Source organism: Carcharhinus amblyrhynchos, chromosome 19 (assembly GCF_965287045.1).
Source record: "Carcharhinus amblyrhynchos chromosome 19, sCarAmb.v2.hapA, whole genome shotgun sequence".
Classification (NCBI taxonomy): domain Eukaryota; kingdom Metazoa; phylum Chordata; class Chondrichthyes; order Carcharhiniformes; family Carcharhinidae; genus Carcharhinus; species Carcharhinus amblyrhynchos.
This window is the reverse complement of record NC_137342.1, coordinates 16746146-16769389: the sequence shown is the minus strand read 5'-3', so window position 1 is coordinate 16769389 and position 23244 is coordinate 16746146. Positions and strand designations below refer to the sequence as shown.

General features: G+C 40.6%; 2 protein-coding genes and 1 long non-coding RNA gene across 3 annotated transcripts; all 3 read right to left on the bottom strand.

Moving 5' to 3' along the window:
- Window positions 1-2437: 2437 nt before the first annotated feature.
- Window positions 2438-5108, bottom strand: LOC145355599 (mucin-2-like; the record flags this gene model as incomplete). Its single annotated transcript, XM_080207850.1, has 3 exons — window positions 2438-2620; window positions 3755-3991; window positions 4893-5108. Coding segments are annotated over 3 exons (636 nt in total), but the record flags the coding sequence as incomplete, so codon positions are not given.
- A 93-nt stretch (window positions 5109-5201) lies between these two features.
- Window positions 5202-7367, bottom strand: LOC145355336 (uncharacterized). The gene is made up of 3 exons (XR_013888960.1): window positions 7228-7367; window positions 6988-7126; window positions 5202-5307 (listed from the first exon to the last, which is right to left on the bottom strand). It is a non-coding gene; the product is annotated as an uncharacterized LOC145355336 (long non-coding RNA).
- Window positions 7368-8035: 668 nt separating this feature from the next.
- LOC145355328 (mucin-2-like) lies at window positions 8036-21004 on the bottom strand. Its single transcript, XM_080207292.1, has 10 exons — window positions 20845-21004; window positions 20603-20741; window positions 18508-18600; window positions 17779-17851; window positions 17568-17705; window positions 15912-16067; window positions 13705-13799; window positions 9366-9492; window positions 8378-8624; window positions 8036-8298 (listed from the first exon to the last, which is right to left on the bottom strand). The coding sequence occupies exons 1-10, from the start codon at window positions 20889-20891 to the stop codon at window positions 8232-8234; spliced, it is 1182 nt and encodes a 393-aa protein (XP_080063418.1). The 5' UTR covers window positions 20892-21004; the 3' UTR covers window positions 8036-8231.
- Between the last annotated feature and the right edge of the window lie 2240 nt (window positions 21005-23244).

Here is a 23244-nt window from a genome sequence, read left to right as displayed (position 1 = left end):
TCCATGATCTGTCTGCCAATCAGCTTGGCTGAAGTTCCAATACTGTATTAAGGTCCACAAGAAAATTCAATTTATTGTATTTATTCAATTTCTGTAGAGATACCATACCAATTTCTGCAGTCGCTGCTTTGTTCGCCACCTGCCAATATTTCCCCATTGTAATAGCAAGTACATTCGGATAAGTTGACGCATTTCATTCTGTTTTCGTCCAGGTATGGAGCATTCTCTGGGCACTTTGGATAACAACCTATGTTTAATAGGAAGTGACAGGATCAGAGTGAGGTAACAACACTCCATAGCACCAGCAAGTTAAACAAAAACCCCAAATGTTGGAAATTAGAAACAAAACTGATAACAAGATCTCATCAGGAAACAAACTCTAGACCATTGCACGCATTTTCACCGTCTTCTGCTTTCAGTTTTGCATTATACCTGTGATCACTGATAGTTGCTTAAGCTATTCTAAAGATTTCAGTCTTTCAAAAATGCTCTTTTGACCATTTATCTTTTTGTAAACCTGCATTATTTGGGGGAAAACTGGGCTGCTGGAAATATGTGCTACTGACAGTCATTATGAATGATTAAAAAGTGAGTAGAATTCTTCACAGTTCACAAAATGGACAGATTGCATCTAAGCAGGAAGGACATATATATTCTGGCTGGGAGGCTTGCTAGTGTCACATGGGAAGATTTAAACTAGGTTGGCGGGGGGGGGGTAGGAACCAAAGCAAAGGTGAATTAACTGAAGGGGATTAGAGAGTAGGGCCAGTAAAACTCAGAAAGAGCAGACAGGGTGTGGTTGCTAATCAAAGATGGCCTGGTGGACTGAAGTGCATTTCTTTCAATGTGAGAAGTGTAACAGGTAAGGCAGACGAACTTAGAGCTTGGATCAGTACTTGGAACTACGATATTGTTGCTATTACAGAGACTTGATTAAGGGAAGGACAGGATTGGCAGCTTAATGTTCCAGGATACAAATGTTTCAGGCAGGATAGAGGGGGATGCAAAAGGGATGGGGGAGTTGCACTACTGGTTAAGGAGAATATCACAGCTGTACTGTGGGAGGACACCTCGAAGGACTCACAGAGCGAGGGAATATGGATAGAACTCAGCAACAGAAAGGGTGGAGTCACAATGTTGGGATTTACAATAGGCCACCTACAGCCAGCGGGAAATAGAGGAACAGATATGTAGGCAGATTTTGGCAAGGTGTAGAAGTAACAGGGCTGTTCCTGCGCTGTAGGGTTTCTATAATCCTAACCACAGGGATTGTGGCTCCATTGGTTTTCTGGGCTTTTTAATTATATTGTGTATTGCTAATGAATAATAAGGGTTCCTAACCTCAGTTTTATACCATCTTAGGAAAATATCACAGGGAATGTCTTAATACAGACATTGAACAATAAAAAAAACACAATGGTTTCAAATACAACCTTCAAGAATTGCAGAATACTTCTTTCCTATGTAATGGTCTGAGCACGTTTTTGTTGTTAATGTTCCACATGGTTGATAATGCCAACTCCATTCACCAGGTGTGTTATAATAATCACAATACACAGCTGCAATTTCAAATGGAAATAGTTAATATGCAATCAGAAATATTGGTTCAGTCTCATATATAATTGTAATACATCTAATCATAACATCTGATCAAGTCACGCAACAAAGTCATCAATCACAATTTTACATTGAAACAGACCATAAGCAGGGGATAGCACTGTGTTTAGTACTGCTGCCTCACAGTGCCAGGGATCCGGATTTGATTCCAGCTTTGAAAGACTGCACGTTCTCCCCATGCCTGCATGGGTTTCCTCCGGATGATCCAGTTTCCTCCCACACTCCAAGGAGGTGTAGGTTGGATGGATTGACCATGGCCATGCTAAATTGCCTCTTGGTACCTAAAATTGTCTTAGTTATGGTAAATGCACTGGATTATAGGGATAGGACAGGGAGGTGGGCCTGCACAAGATACTCTTTTAGAGAATCAGTGCAGACTTGATGGGCTGAATGGCCTCCTTCTGCACTGCAGAGTTTCTATTGATAACCAATCATCATTTAATCACAGAATTGTTACGCTCCAGAAGGAGACCATTTGGCCCATCATTTCTGTAGCATCTCTCCAAACGTACATTGTGACTCAGTGCCATTCCCTTGCCTTTTCCCCTACTCTGCATATTGTTTCCATTCAAATAACCATCTAGCACCCTCCTGAATGTCTCAATTGAATTTGCCTCCACCACACTTCCAGGCAGTACATTCCAGATCCGACCACTTGCTGTGTGGAAAAGTTTTTCTCACATCGTATTTGGAAATTATTACTGAATTATAAATTTATTGCTGAACTTTCGCTCAGACATTCTCCCCTTTGAAAAAACACATTTAATGCAAAGCATTGCCCATAATGCTATTGAATAAGAGATGTGACAGACCCCCGTCATTACATGTGAGATAGTTTAGACTTACGGCATTGTTCTGGGGTTCTCCAGTCAACACAAACGCCAGCTTTGTTACAAGCTTCTGCATACACGGCGACAGCCGTGCAGAAACCCAGATATTTCCCTTCCAAATCACAGGCACAAGCTTCTTGGGTACAGGCCTCATAGAATGGTGTAGGATCAACCTGATAAATATAGCGTCAGTTATATATAAACAGGAACAAACAGAGAAACATTTGCACTATTTAGAGGTGATGTGGAGGTGCTGGCGTTGGACTGGGGTGAGCACAGTAAGAAGTCTCACAACACCAAGTTAAAGTCCAATAGGGTTTTTTTTCCTGGAAACACGAGCTTCAGAGCACTGCTCCCTCAGGTGAGTGGAGGTTAGTTCACAAACACGGCATATATAAGCAAAGAATTGCAAGATAATTACAGATTAGAATGTGAAGAATGGTTAGAATGTGAGCCTTTTCAGATACAAACAGTGTGTATGGAGACAGGGATAATCACAGGTTAAAGAGATGTGACTTGTCTCAAGCCAAGACAGTTAGTAGGATTTTGCAAACCCAGGCAGTATGGTGGAGGTTACAAGTACTGTGACATGAACCCAAGATATTTAGAGGAATTGAGAGGTAAAATCCAAAGGAATACTGTCTTGTTTTAAAGATAAACTGATAAGGATGTTATAATAAACAGGGATATAATGCAGGGGAGGCTGGTCTTGGGTTCATTGACGGTACTCAAGCCTCCACATGAGGAAGTTAAGGACTCAAAACAAATTCTAGCTGCTTGAGTAGACAAGTTAAGCAGGCACTGTGGTGCAGCACCAGTGCAGAGACAGGGTGGGTGCTACACTGCTGGGACTGCTGCCTTTTTCGATGAGACAAATTAAGAGCCTGTATTCCCTTTCCGGTAGACCTAAAAGATCCCATGGCAATATTTGAAGAACAACAGGTGAGTTACCTTTGTGTCTCGGGCACAACTCTCTCTGAACAAATACCATTGGAAGGAAAGAGAATATTTGCTAGTTTAGCTTGTATCTGATTGTAGACCTGAATGTAAATTGGATGCTGTGTTTCCATTTCCTTACAACAGTGACTAATCTGTAAAAGTACTTGGGTGACAGTGAAACTCTGTAGGATATACAGGGGAGGTGAAAAGAGTGATGGAAATGGACATTTCTTTTTTCTTTACAAAACAAGAATCAATCTTAAAGGGGCTTTGCTTAAGTGCTTGAATGAATACTTGAGATGCCACGGGTTGAAGTCATTGTGTTGGGTCCCTATCTAAAATAACATGTGCCCTTTCAGTCGAGTTACCTTTTTATGGCATGATTGAAAGATGGCATGTTTAATTATGCCACATTTCCTATGTGCCCATGCTAAACAGTAAGGGTTTCTATCACACGGCGATGTTTGATTGACTGTATCTGAGCAGGTCATCGATTTCCAGCTATTTCCAAATTCCACTGCACTGGTCACCAAGGAGTTCCCTTTTGTTGTTAGATCATCTGAAACATCATCATTGAAATTTCCACACAGGCCGCATACTTGGTTCTGCAATAAAAGTACAAGATTACAGGGGGGGTAAAGCCCAAAAAAATCACGTTTGCAAGAAAAAGATGCACATTTTCCTCAGCACCTGATTTGATTATAAGTACACTATTGCACACAAACTTATTTAAGGATTTACAAACAGCCTTGGTATACAGTTGTTACTTTGGAAATAATTAGTGAAAAGAGCTGTGCTCGTAAAGATTTTACAGGTTTATCTAGCCAAGAGACCATTAGTAATAAGTAATGATTTGTAAATAAATAAAACTTCCTGAGGTCAACAGTTTTGAGGGTGGAAGGAGCTCATCAAGTCACATCTATATCCGGAATTATTTGAATTTTCTCTTTCTTTAACTCTATTGCAAACAGAAACATTCTTTCATGACTTTTGTTTCTTTATTTTTTTTTATTCATTTGTGGGAAGTGGACGTTGCTGGCTAGCCAGCATTTATTGCCCGTCCCCAGTTACCCTTGGAGGGCAGATGAGAGTCAACCACATTGCTGTGGCTCTGGAATCACATGTAGGCCAGACTAGGCAAGGATGACTGACTTCCTTTCCTAAAGAACATTATTCAGTGTTCCTTGATGACTTGTATTAGGATTTCCTGCATTATTGTTCTAAGTAACAAAAAAAAACAAATTGGGTGCAATCTTACCTTCCGTTCATGCCAGGTTCCCACTGCAGCAAAGACAGAGAATTTGGCAACAAGCCAAATCTCCATCACTGTAGTAGGATGGGAAAACCCTGCTGGCATGAACAGTTGGAAAATTCAAGCCATTGATGTGAAATAAATTTGTGAAGAAGTCCTTTATTGACTAAATGACTCATTCATATCCTCAGTTTGTTTTCTACTATGATTAATAAGGACAAATATGAATATGTGGATTTTCACACCATTCTTACCTTCCATCTTGAATCTAGTGTAATTGAAAGCCTTGTGCTTTTGTCCCATATCACAGTGATCCCATTGGAAAATGTAAGGATTAAATAGAGCCCAACAGTGTGGCGTGAATAGAAATTATCTGCGCAGTAGGTTTGATTCGTAAGCTTCTCAACTGTCTCCACATGGCTATCAGTTAGAATGAGTTCCTTACCCTGGAAGAACACATGTACGGTAACTTACGTTTGAAGTTCAAATATTGTTAGCAGCTACTTAAAATCTGATTCAAGAACAGAAAAAAAGATACAATTATAATGAGAAGTAGCAGAGCACCTCGAGTAAGATCCGGATATTTCTTGAACAAGTCATTCCCCTTTCACAACAAGGAACACTCTCGGTGAGTATTTGGAATGTGCCTTCTCGACGATTACATTGGTCCTGAAAATAAAACAATTAATTTAGACTGGGACATGGTGCATTAAATTTACATTTGTTAAGCCCGTGATGATACTGTGTCTTTAATGAAATGTATTTGAGTTATGTTCTTGCGCATGTTCTGCTATGGCAGTTCTATGTATTCTGAGCTAGTCTGTTTGCAACCAGCATACTGTATTGTTGCTGCAGCAGCATAATTGCTTCTAATTGGTAGAGCATTTGTTTTTGTCTGAACTAATGCTGTTCTGCTGTTTTGAGTGTTTTCCACTTGGATTTTGCAGAGTAGGGCTGATTGGGGATTACTAGCAGGTATGGTCATGTGATGGGTGGAGCTAGATTTATACAGAGCGCTGCTTAAATGCTTCTTTTAAATTAAGATAGAGCAGTGTCTCTCTCTTTTGTTTCTGAAGCCTGAAGACTGGGAGCTGCCAGAGATGAGATTTACTTATCTGAAGTTTTGTTGTTTTGTGGATATATCCTACTCTGGAAACTGCTGTCTGGATCTCTGTCCAGAAGTGTTAAAAAGCTAGAAATCTAGCATCACGTAAGCATCTTTGGTTTCTGTGCTAACTGGTTCTACAGAAGAGATATGTGTCTATGGGGACTGCTGCTGAATTGCAACAAAAGCTGGTAAGAATTATACATTGTCATTGTCATTTATAAGTATGGTAATTGCTAAAAGTTATGCTAATTCTTCCTGTTATATTCTAACTTTGTTCTTAAATAAAGTTTGTTTTGATAAAAGCTTCCTAGTGGGAAGCTTGAATATACCTGGAGTAAAACACCTTATACTCACCCCAATGCCGAAATCAAATGTAGGAGTTAGAGTCTAAGTTATCTTTATAAAATACCTTGGACTTTTGATCTGGTCTTAAATAAGACTCCAATACAGTTATATTACAAGAACCATGAGCACACATCACAAATACCGAACTGGATAACCATTAACCATCTCAACAGTCAGAAAATGCAGAGGCACACACGTTTATTTACTAATGTAATTCAAAAGTAATCATCTTTTGAACATTAACCTATAGTTTGAGGTTTTATATTGCTAACAAATCACCCTTGATTCAGACATTCGCTTTGTCACACCCTGGTGACTCACCACTTGTGCTGCTTTAAACACTGTTGATACGTTTCCATATAAAATAATTACATTGTAAATATCGATTCATCAAATATTTGTATTTCTGCTTTTATCATTTCACTTGCATGATATTTTTGAATAGCCAAACAATATAAACATGTGGAGGACATGTGTCCTGTGGCATGTGGTGTCGTTAAAAGAGACCACAAATTACATCAGTTATTTTCATAGAATTCCTAGGAGGAGGCCATTTGGCCCGTATAGCCTGCACCGACAACAATCCCACTCAGGCCATATCCCTGTATTTACCTGACTTGTCCCCCAACACTAAGGGGCAAATTAGCGTGGCCAATCTACTAACCTGTACACCTTTGGACTGTGGGAGGAAACAGGAGCTCCCAGAGGAAACCCACATTGACACGGAGAGAATATATAGACTCCACACAGACAGCGACCCAAGCCAGGAATTGAACCTGGATACCTGGCACTATGAGGCAGCAGTGCTAGCTGCTGTGCCATCATGCTGCCCTTCGTGTATATAAAATCATGACTGCCGCTAAGTAGGATATTGATAATTTTGAACCCATACGCACCTCAACAAAAATATATTCACAGTTTCCATCATAGACATATCTTTTCCCATCGAAGGTGATGTAATGCCCATCGCCATAAACTTCACATGTTTTTGGGCATTCTCTATTGGTGCAGATCCATGATCCTCTTTGGCAGGTGCTTCAAAACAGAAGGCACAATGATGTTGATTAGTGTCACGCAGCACGTGACACGGTTTGCAGCATATAACCGTATGTCAGATCACATTTGCTTAATCTTACCATTTGTTGCAATCCCTTTGGATTATTGTTCCATCACTGTAAACTTCACCACTAAATTCACAGGGGCAGTGTTCACGAGCAACGCAGTTGCCATCGTTGTCCTCCACAAGGCCACCGTGACAGACACAGCCAGGGACACATGGACTCTGATTTAGGAAGAGGTTCAAATAACACTGTTGACTTCAAACTGTTTTCAGTGAAATTTCAGCCAATGGAATTTTCAACGTCTACTTAAATCTTTTCCACATACCATGCTTGATCCCTATCGGGTGTGATCTTACCACATGTTCACGCCATACTACCCCTGCAGCGAAGACTGCAACACGATGGGAAAATCCCACCGGCATGAATGATTGAAAAATTCTGGCTATAGATTTAAACTTCAAGCTTCAGGAATTAATTTAGAATTCATAGGCCAAAATGGCATCACAGCCACATTTTTTAACATGTAAAAATTGAGGGAAAAGAGAGGCCATTCAGGCCATTGTGCCAATACTAACAGTGAAAGAGTGACCCAGCCTAATCCCACATTGCAATTCTGGGCATGTAGCTCTTACGGCACCTCAAGTACACATCTAAGTATATTTAATTGCTCTGAGCATTTCTTTCTCTTCCAGCCTTTCAGAGAATGAGTTCCAGGCTTCCACCACCCTCTGGATGAAAAGTTTCTCCTTGACTACTCTCTAAGCCTTAAGTAATTTATGGACATTTAACTCCTTTTATGTAATTGTCCCGTTTACATTTCTGCAAACTGAAATAATAATGAGGTTTGTAAATTGATGGAATTGTGTAAGTCACTCACACATGGGGTGTTTAGATCTCGACATGTTCTTTCACACAGGTGTTGAGATGAAGAGGCAGTTTCATTCATGCAGTCAACAAATACTTTCCCATGCGGACAATCTATAGAAAACAACACATAGAAAGGGCTTGGAAAATGGCCTTTCATTAATTAGGTATGGATCTCAAATCATGCATTGTTTGCATGGGGAGAGTCTGTAACATTAGTTACCTGGAGGGTCTGGGTCTGCTGTTGCTTTGATACAATGGAGTTTTCCATCTTGGCAAATGCTGAGCGTAAAATAATTATTAGAATATGTTTTGCATGTATCAAATTTTCCAAGTTTTAAAATGATTGGGAAATGCTTACCAGGGCATGCCGTGCATATTAATACTCTGCCCTTTCTCGATAAGCCGACCTTCGTTATAACATGGGCACTCTGAACTGTCCACACACACTCTGTTTCCATCCATGTACTTTCCCTCAGGGCAGCCACAGCCATACACTGGAACATCCTGAACACTGCAAGTGTAATCACTCTCCGATAGTGAAAGACAGGTACGGTTACACGTTCTCATGTCATCCTCAAAGACCTGAGATTTACTGCACGACACATCTAGAAACACATCATAACCAATCATGTAACCAAAGATTTCAGAATAAAAATCATACCTTTTGCATGTCATAGATTTGTAGAGGTTTACAGCATGGAAACAAGCCCTTCTGGCCAACTTGTCCATGCTATAAAGTTTGACTTTACAAGACTCTAAGGATGGAATCTTACTACCACTCAGCCAGTGGATTTTCCCATTCCTCCGCAGAGAGCGGAGAGTTGGCTGGCCACCAAATTCTCCAAATTTGCTGCAATGGGAGCGTAGCGTGAATGGCAGGTAGACTAAACCTACACTTGAGGGTTTCCCACTGAAGAGACAGTAGGACTTTTACATTGTGATCTTTTTCCCCACTTATGCAAATCTTTGACAATATTTTCAATGAACATGTTCCTCATGTTGGGATTGGGAAGGCGGGATTGGGGGGTGGAGTGGGGGCTGGAAAGTCCCATCCTGTGACTGCTAACTATTTTGTCTTGTGCATGGCAAATGTTATTGTGATTCCTGACGGGAGGCATGACAATATTTGTATCTTCGTCAATATGTTTTGCTGTGGTGAGTTAGAATTTCCACCCTCCCACCACCACCACCACTGCCCTCCCACTTCAACCTCTGAGGGGGCTGACTAGCTATTGAAATCTCCATTCACATTGGTGGGACTGGAAGATCCCACCCATGTGAAGGGTAGGAAAACTCCAGCCTAAGTCTTCAGACTCCTGGAAAATGGAAAGGTTGTGATTACGTACTGCAAATGTTTTCTCTCCAGTTTCTGAGAATGATACCATGGGCAGCGCACTCGTGAACGTACGCTCCCAACCCAGCACACAGACAGTCATTGATGTTCTCACAAGCACAGGTAGCAGCAACACACATCTGGAAAAATAGACGGAAGGAAGTTAGGCTAGTATATCACAATTTTTGTTTCCCACAATGATAGATAATCTAGACTTCCATGAACAAATAGGCCATTAAACATACAAATCACCGCAGCTTGCTGTTGCCGCAATAGTTACTCAACAGTCAATATGTAAACAGAACAATCAGTTGTTGCAGTCTCAGATATAAAACTAATATTGATAATGGGGCAGACTTTCTGATGAACTGCAAACACTGTCACAGGAGACGTGTTTGTGATTTACAAATATTGCAAGATTTTTGCTTAAAAAATTATTCAGCATATTTCTATTATCTGGGACCCCTGCACTACTAAAATAACACTAAAGTAACATATTCTCCCTTCTGATATCCTCAAAGTAATGGCATCCATCTGTTAGTCTATGCTCTGCAATTACTAATCAATTTAGTAACTGTTTATCTACATGTCTACTGAGATCCAGTTATCTATTTGAAAGATAGACAAATATTATTCTTTCAATTCATCAGTTTCATTTTATGGACAGAGTTGGACAGATAAACAGGAACCTCTTAACTCTAACACTAAACCTTTCCCTTTTGCTTGTAATCAGTGGGATTTATTTTGAAAAGGTACGTGTTTCTGACAATCCACAGGAGTGTAGTCATTTGAAACGAGCAGCAGGCTTTTCATGTACTTATACAAAGAGGATTATTTATTGACATAGTCATCCTGAAGGTGTAAATCAGTCACACATCACATACTCAAAAAAAACACAATGAAAGAAGGTATGCACTTCTACATGGAGTAAGAAGTCTCACAACATTAGGTTACAGTCCAACCAGTTTATTTGATGAGATAGATTACTATCAAATAAACTGGTTGGACTTTAATCTGGTGTTGTGAGACTTCTTACTGTGTTTACCCCAGTCCAAAGCCAGCATCTCTACATCACTTCTACATGGAGAGAGACTTCAGTGCAAAGTGTAAATAAAAACAGGTCATGCCTTTGTGAGTGCCATGAAGAAGAATGCTTTTTCCACACTTGAATTGCAATTCAGGTAACTTCGGATGGCTGGGGGTTGGCTGTCAGAATCATTTCAAAGAGAAGAATGTTCAGCGATCATGAAGTGAGGCAGCTTTGATATACAGCAGAGGGTAGATAGTAGGTGGACTTTCAGTATCAGAGAACCAACTTCAGTCGCATGGTCCACAGCCATTGTTTATATGCTAAAAGGTAGTTGGGCTTTTATGCCCAACTTGTAAATAACTGGTTTCATTGGTTGTCCTTTGTCATATTGCAATAAACCGGGTGGGGGGGGTGGTGAAATCTTCCCATCCCACACACCACGGGAATCGTAGCAGATGAGAGATGGACCATGCAAAGGTCTGTTGACCTCAGGTGGGACTTTCCAGTTTTTGGGGCGAGCGGGGCTGGAAAATCCCATCCAGGGAACCCATGGACTGTGTTTTGGAGTAAGCTTCAAACAATGGCAGGTGTGAATTCCATAAAGAAGCCCTGTCTCAACATATCCATCGAAGAGGGACATCCTCACATAGTATAACTGAAGTTTTTGCTTCCTTAAACCTTAGGGCGGCACGGCACCACAGTGGTTAGCACTGCTGCTTCGTGGGTCCAGGGACCTGGGTTCGAACCCCGGCTTGGGTCACTGTCTGTGTGGAACATTCTCCTCGTGTTTGTGTGGGTTTCTTTCGGGTACTTTGGTTTCTTCCTACAGTCCAAAGATGTGCAGATTAGGTTGATTGGCCATGCTAAAATTGCCCCTTAGTGTCCTGATTTGTGTAGATTAGTGGGTAAAAATATGTAGGGATATGGGGGTAGGGCCTGGGTGGGATTCTAGTTGGTGCAGACTTGATAGGCCGAATGACCTCTTTTTGCACTATAGGGTTCTATGATTCTATCTTGACAGTCTGGATTGAAGTTTCAGAAATCACCTGATTCCCTTGGTATTTATCTTGACAGCTCACCAGTGTTCTTCCTTAAATAAATAAAGGCAATTCCAGAAACTTCCATAAGGGCACACAGTCCATGTTTAAAGTTACGAGTATGACATGCCTTTTATTGATCACGAGGTGGAGATGCCAGTGTTGGACTGGGGAGGGCACAGTAAGAAGTATAGACAAAGACACATGATAATTACAGATTACAATGTGAAGAATGATTGGAATGTGAGTCTTTATAGGTAATCAAGTCTTTACAGGTACAAACAGTGTGCGTAGAGGAAAGGATAATCACAGGTTAAAGAGGTGTGAATTGTCTCAAGCCAGGACAGTTTGTAGGATTTTGCAAACCCAGGCAGTCTGTTGGGGTTTACACGTAGTGTAACATGAACACAAAGTCCTGGTTGAAGCTGTCCTCATGCGTGCAGAACTTGGCTATCAGTTTCTGCTAGGTGATTCTGTGATATATATTTGTGTGTGTGTGTGTGTGTGTGTGTGTATTTGCCATGTTTGTGAACTTGTGTCCACTCACCTGATAAAGAAACAGTACTCAAAGCTTGTGATTCCTGACAAACCTGTTGGACTTTAACCTGGTGTTGTGAGACTTAGTGACAGACATAAATGCTAATAAGAGTCATGTTCATTGCATCCGTTGACACAGAACCCAACTCTGATTTATCTTCCGTTTTCTGAGATTCCTAAATAATTAGCTTGCTGCCCCAAATACCCTTAACGGCTTTAGCAGAGTTTTGCTCGCCCACTTCTCTTGTTCGTACACCTCTCCTGTCAAGAAGTCCATTGCTCAGAAACACCAGAGCCAGAATTCTCCGACCTCATCCATGGCTGAGATACTCTAGTCCTGCTACAGAGAACAGAGATTTGGCCACGTTCTTGCTGGCAGCCATGGCGGGGCATGCAAGACGTGAAGAATTCTGGCCAAATTGTCTAGAAGTGTTTAGAGCAAACCTTGGCAGCTCACGGCATCATTTTATGACAGTACTTTGGGAGTGTAAGCATGGAAGATGCAATATATAGGTAATTAGTACAATTCCCCCTTTATAAAATCTTATCACGGGTAATATTTATATTTGAGGTACTTTCCAGTTCACAGAACAGTACTTTGCAGTTCTACAGTCCAGAAAATTCTGAAGTCCAGAAGTGCCTTGGCTCCAAGCATCCCAGACTGGAACGGTTGGAACATCCCACAGCATTCTAGAGACTCTGGGAGATGTGCCCTGGTGAGGCCAGAAGAAGGAATCACCAGAGCAGGCCTTAATGTTGAAAGTTGGTTTTAGAACTCTCAGAGAGACTGAGGGTGAGTACCTTCAATGGTTTTTGAATGTTATCATGAAGCAAAACAGCAAGATGTGAATACGTTGGAAACTGACAGTTGTTCCCGATAAAGACTAATTATGTGAAAGGGCATGCTGCAAAGTATATGTAAGCAGTGTGTGTTTATTGGTTGTGTTAAGAGTTGTATTTCTGTGTTTCAGAGTATTATTTGCCTGCTAAATAATATTTAGTCAATCTTGGTTTTATTTATTAAAGTTAAAAAGTTTATTTATTAGTCACAAGTAAGGCTGACATTAACCCTACAATGAAGTTACTGTGAAATTCCCCTAGTTGCTACAGTCCTGTGCCTGTTCAGGTCAATGCACCTAACCAGCATGTCTTTCCCAATGTGCAAGGAAACTGGAGCATCCGGAGGGAATCCGTGCAGACATGGGGAGAATGTACAAACTCCACACAGTCACCCAAGCCGGGAATTGAACCCAGGTCCCTGGCACTGGGAGACACCAGTGCTAACCACTGTGCCACCATTATTTATTGTTGTGGTAGTGATGTCTTAAAACTTAATCTTGGGTGGGATTTTACAGCCTCGCTTGACTTGAGACTGGAAAATCCCACTTGAGGACATTTCCATTGTCCGCCCCTCGCCCTCTCCGATTCTGTGGTGGGTGGACGGGGCAGCAGAATGCTGTTGCTTGTCATGTGATTACCTTTAATCACTGTGAATTGAATCTGTTTTTAAAGGGGAACAGATGGCTAAACTCATGACATCTGTTTATATGATTTAATTGTTTTTATTTAATCTTTTTGTGAATATTGAGACATTCCTGTATTGCTGTATTATACTAATTTAGAAGTCAGTAGGTCGCACTTAGTTTAGAAGTTGCAGGCATTTTATAAATTGTTTTGCTAATTCATCTATGAACAACTTCTGATTTTACATTGCTCTGCAGCCTTTCATTCTGTCTCAGAATTCTTACCTGATAATGTTTCATGTAATCCACTGTTGAGTGACACATAGCGAAGGCACCCACCGGATCTTTTAAGAAGGAGCAATGTTGTTTAGCATAATGTTCTGTAAACCAAATTTGAATATGTTATTTTTTTGTCAGTATATGATTTTAAATACTAATTCAAAGGTTATTAATGCAATAAAATACTCTGTTGTACATTCTCTGTTGTACATTCAAAAAAAATCTTAGATCTACAAGCACTCTCTTTCTGTATCATTCTTGTCACGCTTCTGCTGCAATTCAGGGACGATTTTGTGTCTGAGTCCACCGCAAGTACAAACGGTGACACAAACACTCTACCCGTATATCATCACTCCTCTTCTCTGCTGCACTAATCCCCCTTTATCTTTTCTCTTTCCCACTCCCATTCTTCCTTTCTGCTCCATAATGATTCCCAGCTCTGATGCTATCCCTCAATATTACAAAAATCAGCAACACTTCCCCAACAAACCTAACACAAACCTTCCCAGGTTTGTTCAGTTAAACAGAGGCTCCACCAATTCTTCTCGACTCCACAATACCTGCTTCCTGACGAGGAAACACTTCTTCACTGTTTCAGGATCCCACAAATTTCATTATTGCACAACTTCAGCCTACCTAGGGCTTCTTCATTTCTTTTATTTGCTTATTCCATTTTAAACAATGTAAGAGACAAACACTTGGGACCTGAAATTTCGGTTTGAGGTAAGCAGACAATTAGGCTCACATTTATAATGCAACCTACCCATGTAAACTCGTCACCTTAAAATTGCGGCCTCTTTATTTTCTCATGAATTTCTTTTTTCTGCTTTTGGCAACAGCATAATGCAGTTAGTGAAGATAAGCTGTGCAGTGTTTGTGGACACCATATGCAATATTGCTGAATTATGGGACTGAACAAAATCTCTCACTCTGCTGCATTCCAGTTATGTTGCCGTGAAGAAGTGTTGGGTAGAGGCCACTTTTCTTTCCTCATGGTTGTTCATGCAAACAATTGACCGAGAGCACTGTTTATAGTGTATTGCCCTCACCCAATTTCTTGTATATTCATTGCAACCAGTAAACCAAGGGAATGGAAGTCATAAGGGTTATTTTAAAGTCAACTTCAATCGGCCTTCTCAAGGATTTTTAAAAAAATTCATTAGTGGGACATGGGGGTCGCTGTCTGGCCATCATTTATTGCCCATCCCTCGTTGCCCTTGGAGGGCAGTTAAGAGTCAACCACATTGCTGTGGCTCTGAAGTCACATGTAGGCCAGGCCAGGTAAGGATGGCAGATTTCCTTCCCTAAAGGATATTAGTGAACCAGATGTGTTTTTCCAATAATTGACAATGATTTCATGGTCATTAGTAGATTCTTAATTCCAGATACTTTTTATTGAATTCAAATTCCACCATCTGCCTTGGCAGGATTTGAATCCAGGTCCCCAAAACATTAGCTGAGTTTCTGGATTAATAGTCTAGTGATAACAACACAACACTAGGCCATCGCGTTCCCCTGTAAAATGCAAAATAATAGCAACATAGAAAAACTACAGCACAAACAGGCCCTTTGGCCCACAAGTTGCAGTGAACATGTCCCTACCTACTAGGCTTATCTATAACCTCTATCTTACTAAGTTAAATGTAATAATGTTATGTAAAATTTTTTTTGTCATATTGAATTAGTTGACACTTAATTTGCAAATTTTATTGGACTATTTTGCAGGCATTTTAAATAATTCTGCCAGGAATATTTGTATGTTTTGGGACAAAATGATTTAGTACACTTTCAGGCAAAGGTGTCTTGGGATTCCTTTAATGAAATAATTCACCTAATTGTAACATTGCCTCGAAACATTTTATTTGACCACTCAATTTCCATCTTACACTGTTTGCCCAGAATAATGGGCTAAAATATAGAGAACCAAATCCATGCCCAATACTGGTTGTCCTCTGAGTCAACTTAATTTGGCAGAAAATAAATTGACTGAAAAGATGTGCAAATGCTGATTTAAGCTAAAAAAAATACTCTGTGTGGAGGTTTTGTGATATGTTTTCAGGAAATTGACGTATTGATTGGATAGTCTTATCACTATTTGGTCAGACTAAAGAGCACCAGAAATTCACTTTATCCATTCCAAAACTTTTCTTTTACAACACAGCAGAGTAAAACAATTTCTGTGATAGGTGAGAGGAGTGCCCATTTTAATTTACCATTTTCTAAACTAACACATGGAACTGGGTTCTCTGTTTCAGAGCAGTCAGATTCAACTTTCCAGGAATTAACAAAAGCAAGAGGTGCCTCTTCCACAATGTTATATGCAGATAAGAAGTCGTCATTTGCATTGTCATTGAAGGTGCCACATAGTCCTGTGAAACAGAAAATATACATCGTCAAAAGAAAGCATGGATCTGATATTTACTTCCATGCTACAATGTGATTGCACCTGATTCATGCCACTCTCCATTTGTACAGTAAGTGTCAGTAACATCTCCGTTGGTAGCATTCCCTCTTCTTAGTCAGGAGTCTGTGGGTTCAAATTGTACTCCACAGACTGAAACCCATAAACCAGACAGTCGTATCAGGGCAGCACTGACAGAGCTCTGCACAGTCAAAGATGCCATGATATCAAGAAGTTACACCAAGGTTCCACCTGTCCTCACGGGTGGGAACGAAAATCTCTATGGCAATATTTTGAAGAAAAACAGGAGAGTTTGCCCTGATGTCTTGACCAATAGTTATACCATGAGCAGCATTATTGCAACTAAAAGATGATTACGACAGTACTGCATTGCTGTTTGTGAGGCATTGCAACGTGTAAATTGGTTGCTATGTTGCTTAGATTACACCTGTGATTATAATTTTAAAAAACTTTGATGTCCTAAACTCATGACACAAGAGCTAAGAAAACCCACCGATGCCTCTACTTTCTCTGGAGGCTAAGGAAATTTGGCATGTCCGCTACAACTCTCAACAACTTTTACAGATGCACCATAGAAAGCATTCATTCTAGTTGTCTCACAGCTTGGTATGGCTCCTGCTCTGTCCAAGGCTGCAAGGAACTACACAGGGTCATGAAGGTAGCCCAGTCCATCATGCAAACCAGCCCCCCATCCACTGGCTATATGTACATTTTCCACTGCCTCTGAAAGGCAGCCAGCAGAATCAAGGACCCTACGTACCCCAGACACTGTCTTTTAATGGGAAAAAGAGACAGAACTCAGATCACGTACCAACTGACTCAAGAATAGCTTCTTCTCTGCTGCCATCAGACTTTTGAATGGACCTACCTTATATTAAGCTAATCTTTCTCTTCATCCAAGCTATGTCTGTAATACTATATTCTGCATGCTCTCATTTCCTTCTCCCCTAGGTACTCTATGAATGGTATGTTTTGTCTGTATAACGTGCAAGACACAATACTTTTCACTGTATCCTAAGGTACGTGACAATAATAAATCAAGTCAAATATAAAATGCAAGTCAATTTTCAGAAAATACATATACCATAGTAACATCCAAACAGCCATGTGAAAAATCAAAGATTCATAAAGTGCACTGCAATAAATGTATGATAAATTCTTGTACTTTAGGCATTGTGCAAGTTAATCCAAATTTAAATTGTGAAAGAACTGGTGAATGCCTGACAGTATTAAGAATAAAGTGAGAGAAAGCAAGAGAGAGGGAGTGAGAGAACCATGTTTACTGTATATCAGGCTGCATTAATGCAAAACCATAAATGCAAGGAAAATGTGATTAGAATAATCTGGATCATAGCCAAATGCTTGTTCTAATTGTTTTAGAGGAATTAATGTAAAGCATTGGATAAGCAATTAATTAAGTATATTTTGCAAGTTTTAAATACATGACCTTTGGTGCTTCCCTGAGCTTCTTCTGGCAATGATATGTAAAGTTGCATGACGGGAGATATCTGTACTTGCATCTTCATTCCAGAATTCATTGCTACTTGAAGGAACATTGAAGACTGTCGAAATATCATTACATCACCTGTAGGAAGAAAACTAATCAGCTTCATTGTTATTCATTATTTCAGTAAATCGAATGAGATTATTTATTTTACCTCTTGAAAATGGAAGTCCAACTTTATTCCCTTCAGAGTAAACATTGCCATCATTAGTGAATGTATACCAGGTCTGCACAGGAGATAAAAGCAAACATTTCTTTGCTTAATTTCTGGCTCAAAAACACCGCTGGAAGAAACAGGCCTGAATGCGTAACATTACAAATTCTACTGCAAAGAGAGACATGTTGCTGAAGCTTGCACTCATTGGGACAAACACAAGAATGTCAAATTTCAAATGATCACAGCTGTAGTGGAGAAGGGTGCTGACTGGTTAGTAAGTTTACTGATTGGCCGAGACATTACCATGGAGAAAACAGCAGGAACTTTAGACTTCCAACATCCCGGGTAATTTAAAAAGATCCCTGCGTATGAATGTATGTCAGTTCATGCCAGTGTAGATAAGCCACATTACAATCTTGACTGGTTATCTTACATGGGCTGTTAGCAAAGTTATTAACACACCCAGGATTGTCAGCAAGTGCTGCCCAATCATTGAATCACCTCTAGGCACAGAAATTTTGTTTTGGATTTTCTCTGTGACAACAAATGATTGCCAACCAATGAGGACCAATTTCTCCTGTTGTATAAATTATTGTGATCCTTTGAAATTTGGCATTCTTGCTTTTGTCCTGATGCATATAAGGCAAAAAGCTTCAGCAACTTGTCTGTCTTTTCTGCAATATTCAAGTTCTGTACTACCAAGCAACTGATTAGAAAAATTCTCACCTGATTGTTGATTAACATCACACGCTGTAAGCATGTCTGTTTAAATGCGATTTGACACGGCCGCAGCTCAATGTTTACAACCCATGAATTTGTCTGCGGATAAAAATGTTACAAAATTCAGAAGTCTGAACTCTGTCAAATAGACATGCAGGAATTAACATCTAATTCAAATCCAAGTGTCAACTAACCCGAATTCCAGCAGCTCTGTGAAATTGTTGTAAACCTATCTCTTAATAATCAGAGAATCCATACACTCAGAAGGAGGCCATTGGCCCCAAAAAGCCTGCACCAATAACAATCCCACCCAGGACCTATCCCCGTAACCCCAGATATTTACCCTGCTAGTCTCCCTGACACTACGCTGCAATTTAGTATGGCCTATCAACCTAACCTGTACATCTTTGGATTGCGGGATGAAACTGGAACACCTGGAGAAAACCCACGCAGACATAAGGAGAATGTGCAAATTCCACACAGACAGGCACCCGAGGCTGGAATTGAACCCAGGTCCGTGGCACAAACCACTGTGCTGCCCTAATCTCCACTTGTTCTCATCTCTAGATTTATAAAATGGTACATGGTAACAATAATTAGCGTAAGAACAATTGTACATTTTAGATTTAGTCAAAATCTTTATTAAAATTGAATTTACAGCACAGAAACTAGCTGTTGGGCTCAACAGACCTACATCAGTGGTTGTGCTCTAAATGAGCCTGTTCCTAACCCACGTCCTTGCATCCATCAGCATATGTCCAGTCTCTCATGAACTTAACTAGCTTAGTATCACAAGGAGGCTTACATTAATTGTTACTGTGAAAAATCCCCTAGTCGCCACACTCTGGTGCCAGTTTGGGTACACTGAGGGAGAATTTAGCCTAACCAGTACGTCTTTCAGACCATGGGAGGAAACCTGAGCACCTAGAGGAAACCATCATCTTAAATGCATTTACTATTCACCTCAACTATTCTATGCGGCGGCAAGATCTACATTCTATTCATTCCCTGGATAAAAAGGCTTCCCCCCTGAATTTCTTACTGGATTTATTAATCGCTATCTTATACTTATGACCAAGTTTTAGATTTAGCCATGAATTTTCATCTGCTCCCAAAGAGGCTAGTGCACACTAAAAAGTTCACTTTTTGTTTGTGTCCCCAGCACGTTAGGAATTTTATACATCTATCATAAAATCATGTAACTCTAATGCTTTTCTGATCAATAAAATGAATGGATAGGATGTGGTAAGTGCAGCAAATATGAACTATAATTGCTGAAGTACCACTGTTACCGTCATTTTGTCATTTAAAATATGTGCCAAGCTGAAGGAAAAAAAACGGGTGGCATGGTGGCACAATGGTTTGCACCGCTGCCTCATAGTGCCAGGGCCCAGGTTCAATTCCCGGCTTGAGCCATTGTCTGACTAGAGTTTGCAAATTCTCCCCATGTCTGCATGGGTTTCCTTTGCGTGCTCCGGTTCCCTCCCACATTCCAAAGATGTGCAGATCAGGTTGGTGGAGGCATGCTAAATTGCCCCTTAGTGTCAGGGTAAATACATGGGGTTATGGGAATGGGGCCTGGGTGGGATTGTGGTGGGTGCAGACTCAATGGGCCAAATGGCCTCCTCCTGCACTGTAGGGATTCTACATGTCCAAAATTGACAAAATACAATGGAGACGATTTTCCGAAGAAAGCTAAGAGTCCAAAGTACAGGAAAATGGGAGATCTTTCTGCCTGTTTTTTTGGATGTACACAGTCAGATGGATTTCAGGCACACTGTGCTTCACAGACATTGTGGACAATACTGTCCCAGGCTCACTAATGATTTTCAAATTTGAATTTCAATATTGTACTCAGCCTCGTGCTGTTTCCCAGCGTGAGGCTGATTACGCCATTAAAAAAAAATGGCCCGGGAAAGTCACCATCGGCTGGACAATGGTTGCAAATCCCGTTTTAGGCCTCCCATTGACATTTCCTGGCTACTCGAGCAGGGCAGTGGGCAGGGAAAATCACGCCCAACATTTGCAAACAAATCCATTTTTACCTCTCAACATATTTTTATTCTCTTCGCAGCAAAAATAGAAATGAAGCCTCACGTACAACAACAGCAAAGTAGGTGCAATCTCCTTTCAAGGTGTAATATTTATTATCAAATGTTGTAAAGTGGGTTCCTTCTTCAATTTTGCATCTTCCAGGGCAGCTGATATCCAAACATTCCCACATTCCGCTCCGACAAACACTAGCAAGAAAATGCAGTCATTAGGCAGGCGACTTAACTATTTCTGTCAGAAGTCTGACAGTTGAATGGTTGAAGAGTGTGTGATTTGAATGGGGATAGTTACCATGACTGACAGGAAGTGTTTCGTGTTTGTTCGGGATCGTAAATCATTCCACCATATTCACAGGGACAAGCCGTTTTGTCGACACATCTGCCTGTGTCTCTTCTATCATCAAGGACGGAGCCTGAAGCATAATATAAATAACTGATTCAATCTCCTCATGTCAAAGGCAAAGAACACGGCTCTCCATTTAAATGATAACTTGTTCTGACGCTGTTGTCCTACTGTCGTTACAACAAGAGTGAGTTTTCAATTACTGAATGAGTTTACAATTACTAAACCTATAAGTAGGAATTTAAAATTTAGAGTGCATTAATAAACAGTTTCCCACAAGTTGGTTAGCAATACTGCCCTTGCGGTGAAATTCAACTATATTGTGTGAAATAAAAACCTGGTTTCAGGGCCCCAACCCTGGTGTTGGACATTCATTGAACTGGTTTAGTTTGAAGTCACAAGATATGGTGGCACAGTGGTTAGCACTGCCACCTCACAGTGCCAGGGACCCGGATTCGATTCCCAGCTTGGGTCACTATCTGTGTGGAGTCTGCACGTTCTTCCTGTGTCTGTGTGGGTTTTCTCCAGGTGCTCTAGTTTACTCCCACAGCCTGAAAGATGTGCTGGTTAGATACATTGGCCATGCTAAATTCTCCTTCAGTGTATCCGAAGCAGGCGCTGAACTGTGGTGACAAGGGGATTTTCACATTAACTTAATTGCAGTGTTAATGAAAGTCTACATGTAACACTTAAAAATAAACTTGTATTTGAACTGTTCCATACCTACAGTATCCATTTCCGTGGGTTCCCTTGGCTACAGCTTTGACTGTGCATAATGTGTGAGTTGCATTTGACACCAAAGCCCTCTCTGTAAGATGTACTTTGAAGTATTTTTGATTTGATTTATTATTGTCACATGTATTAGTATACAGTGAAAAGTATTGTTTCTTGCACGCTATACAGACAAAGCATACTGTTCATAGAGAAGGAAAGGAGAGAGTGCGGAACGTAGTGTTATAGTCATAGCTAGGATATAGAGAAAGATCAATTTAATGCCAGGTACATCCATTCAAAAGTTTGATGGCGGCAGGGAAGAAACTGTTTTTGAGTCGGTTGGTACGTGTCTTCAGACTTTTGTATCTTTTTCCTGATGGAAAAAGGTGGAAAAAAGTATGTCCAGGTACGTGGGAGTCTTTGATTATGCTGGCTGCTTTTCAGAGGCAGTGGGAAGTGTAGACAGAGTCAATGGATGGGAGGCTGGTTTGAGTGATGGACTGGGCTTCGTTCACTACCCTTTGTAGTTTATTGCCATCTTGGACAGAGCAGGAGCCATTCCAAGCTGTGATACAACTAGAAAGGATATTTACATGGCGCATCTGTAGAAGTTGGTGGGAGTTGTAGCGGACGTAACACATTTCCTTAGTCTCCTGAGGAAGTAGAGGTGTTAGTGGATTTTCTTAACCATAACGTTGACATGGAAGGGCCAGGGCAGGTTGTTACTTATCTGGACACCTAAAAACATAAAGCTCTTGACCATTTATACTTTGTTCCCATTGACGTAGACAAGGGCATATTCTCCTTTGCTCTTCCTGAAGTTGATGACTATCTCCTTTGTATTGTTGACGTTGAGGAAGAGATTATTGTCGTCGCACAAGTTCATCTGGTTCACTATCTCTTTCCTGTACTGTGTCTCATCATTGTTAGAAATCTGACCCACGACAGTTGTGTCATCAGCAAGCTTGAAAAGCGAATTGGAAAGGAATTTAGCCGTACAGTCAGGGGTGAATAAGGAGTATAGTAAAGGGCTGAGGACAAAGCCTTGTAGAGCACTAGTGTTGAGGATGATGGTGGAGGAAGTGTTGTTGCCTATCCTTACTGACTGCAGTCTGTGGATTAGGAAGTCTAGGATCCAGTTGCAGAGGTTGAGCTATAATCTATGAACATGAGTCTGACTTAGGTGTCCTTGTTATCTAGGTGTTCCAGGGTTGAGTATAGGGCCAGGAAGATGGCATCTGTTGTGGACCTGTTGCGGCAATCTGCAGTGGATCCAGACTGTTAGTTAATCAAATTAGGTGCATATTTTGCACATATGTGGCAGTAATAATTGTTAAATTCAATAATAGTAGGTGGTGGAGAAATGATTCAGCTAGCATGTCTATTACTTTCAGTCAGTTTATTCTAAATCCAGCATAGTAGAGAAACAAACTCCTTATCTTTCCCCCACACTAAACGTTCTAGCTGTATTGCTGTCAGTAATAGGCCAATTAAGTTAACAATGTGATTGCCAAAGAAAGCACTTGCTGACACATTGACAACAACACCAGTTTATACTGTATTGTAGGGTAATATTCTTCTGCCAAATTGCAATGACCCCTGGAATGGACAAATGGACCATTGTTTAATCAAAGG

What these genes read in the sequence shown, in the direction of transcription:
- LOC145355328 (XM_080207292.1), bottom strand. Translation starts at nt 20,891, where the DNA reads ATGATTTACGATCCCGAACAAACACGAAACACTTCCTGTCAGTCATG. An exon ending in GCACCTACTTTGCTGTTGTT is followed by an intron (nt 18,601 to 20,602) that starts GTACGTGAGGCT and finishes TTTTATCCGCAG; the next exon opens with ACAAATTCATGGGTTGTAAA. An exon ending in TGGACTTCCATTTTCAAGAG is followed by an intron (nt 17,706 to 17,778) that starts GTAAAATAAATA and finishes TTCTTCCTACAG; the next exon opens with GTGATGTAATGATATTTCGA.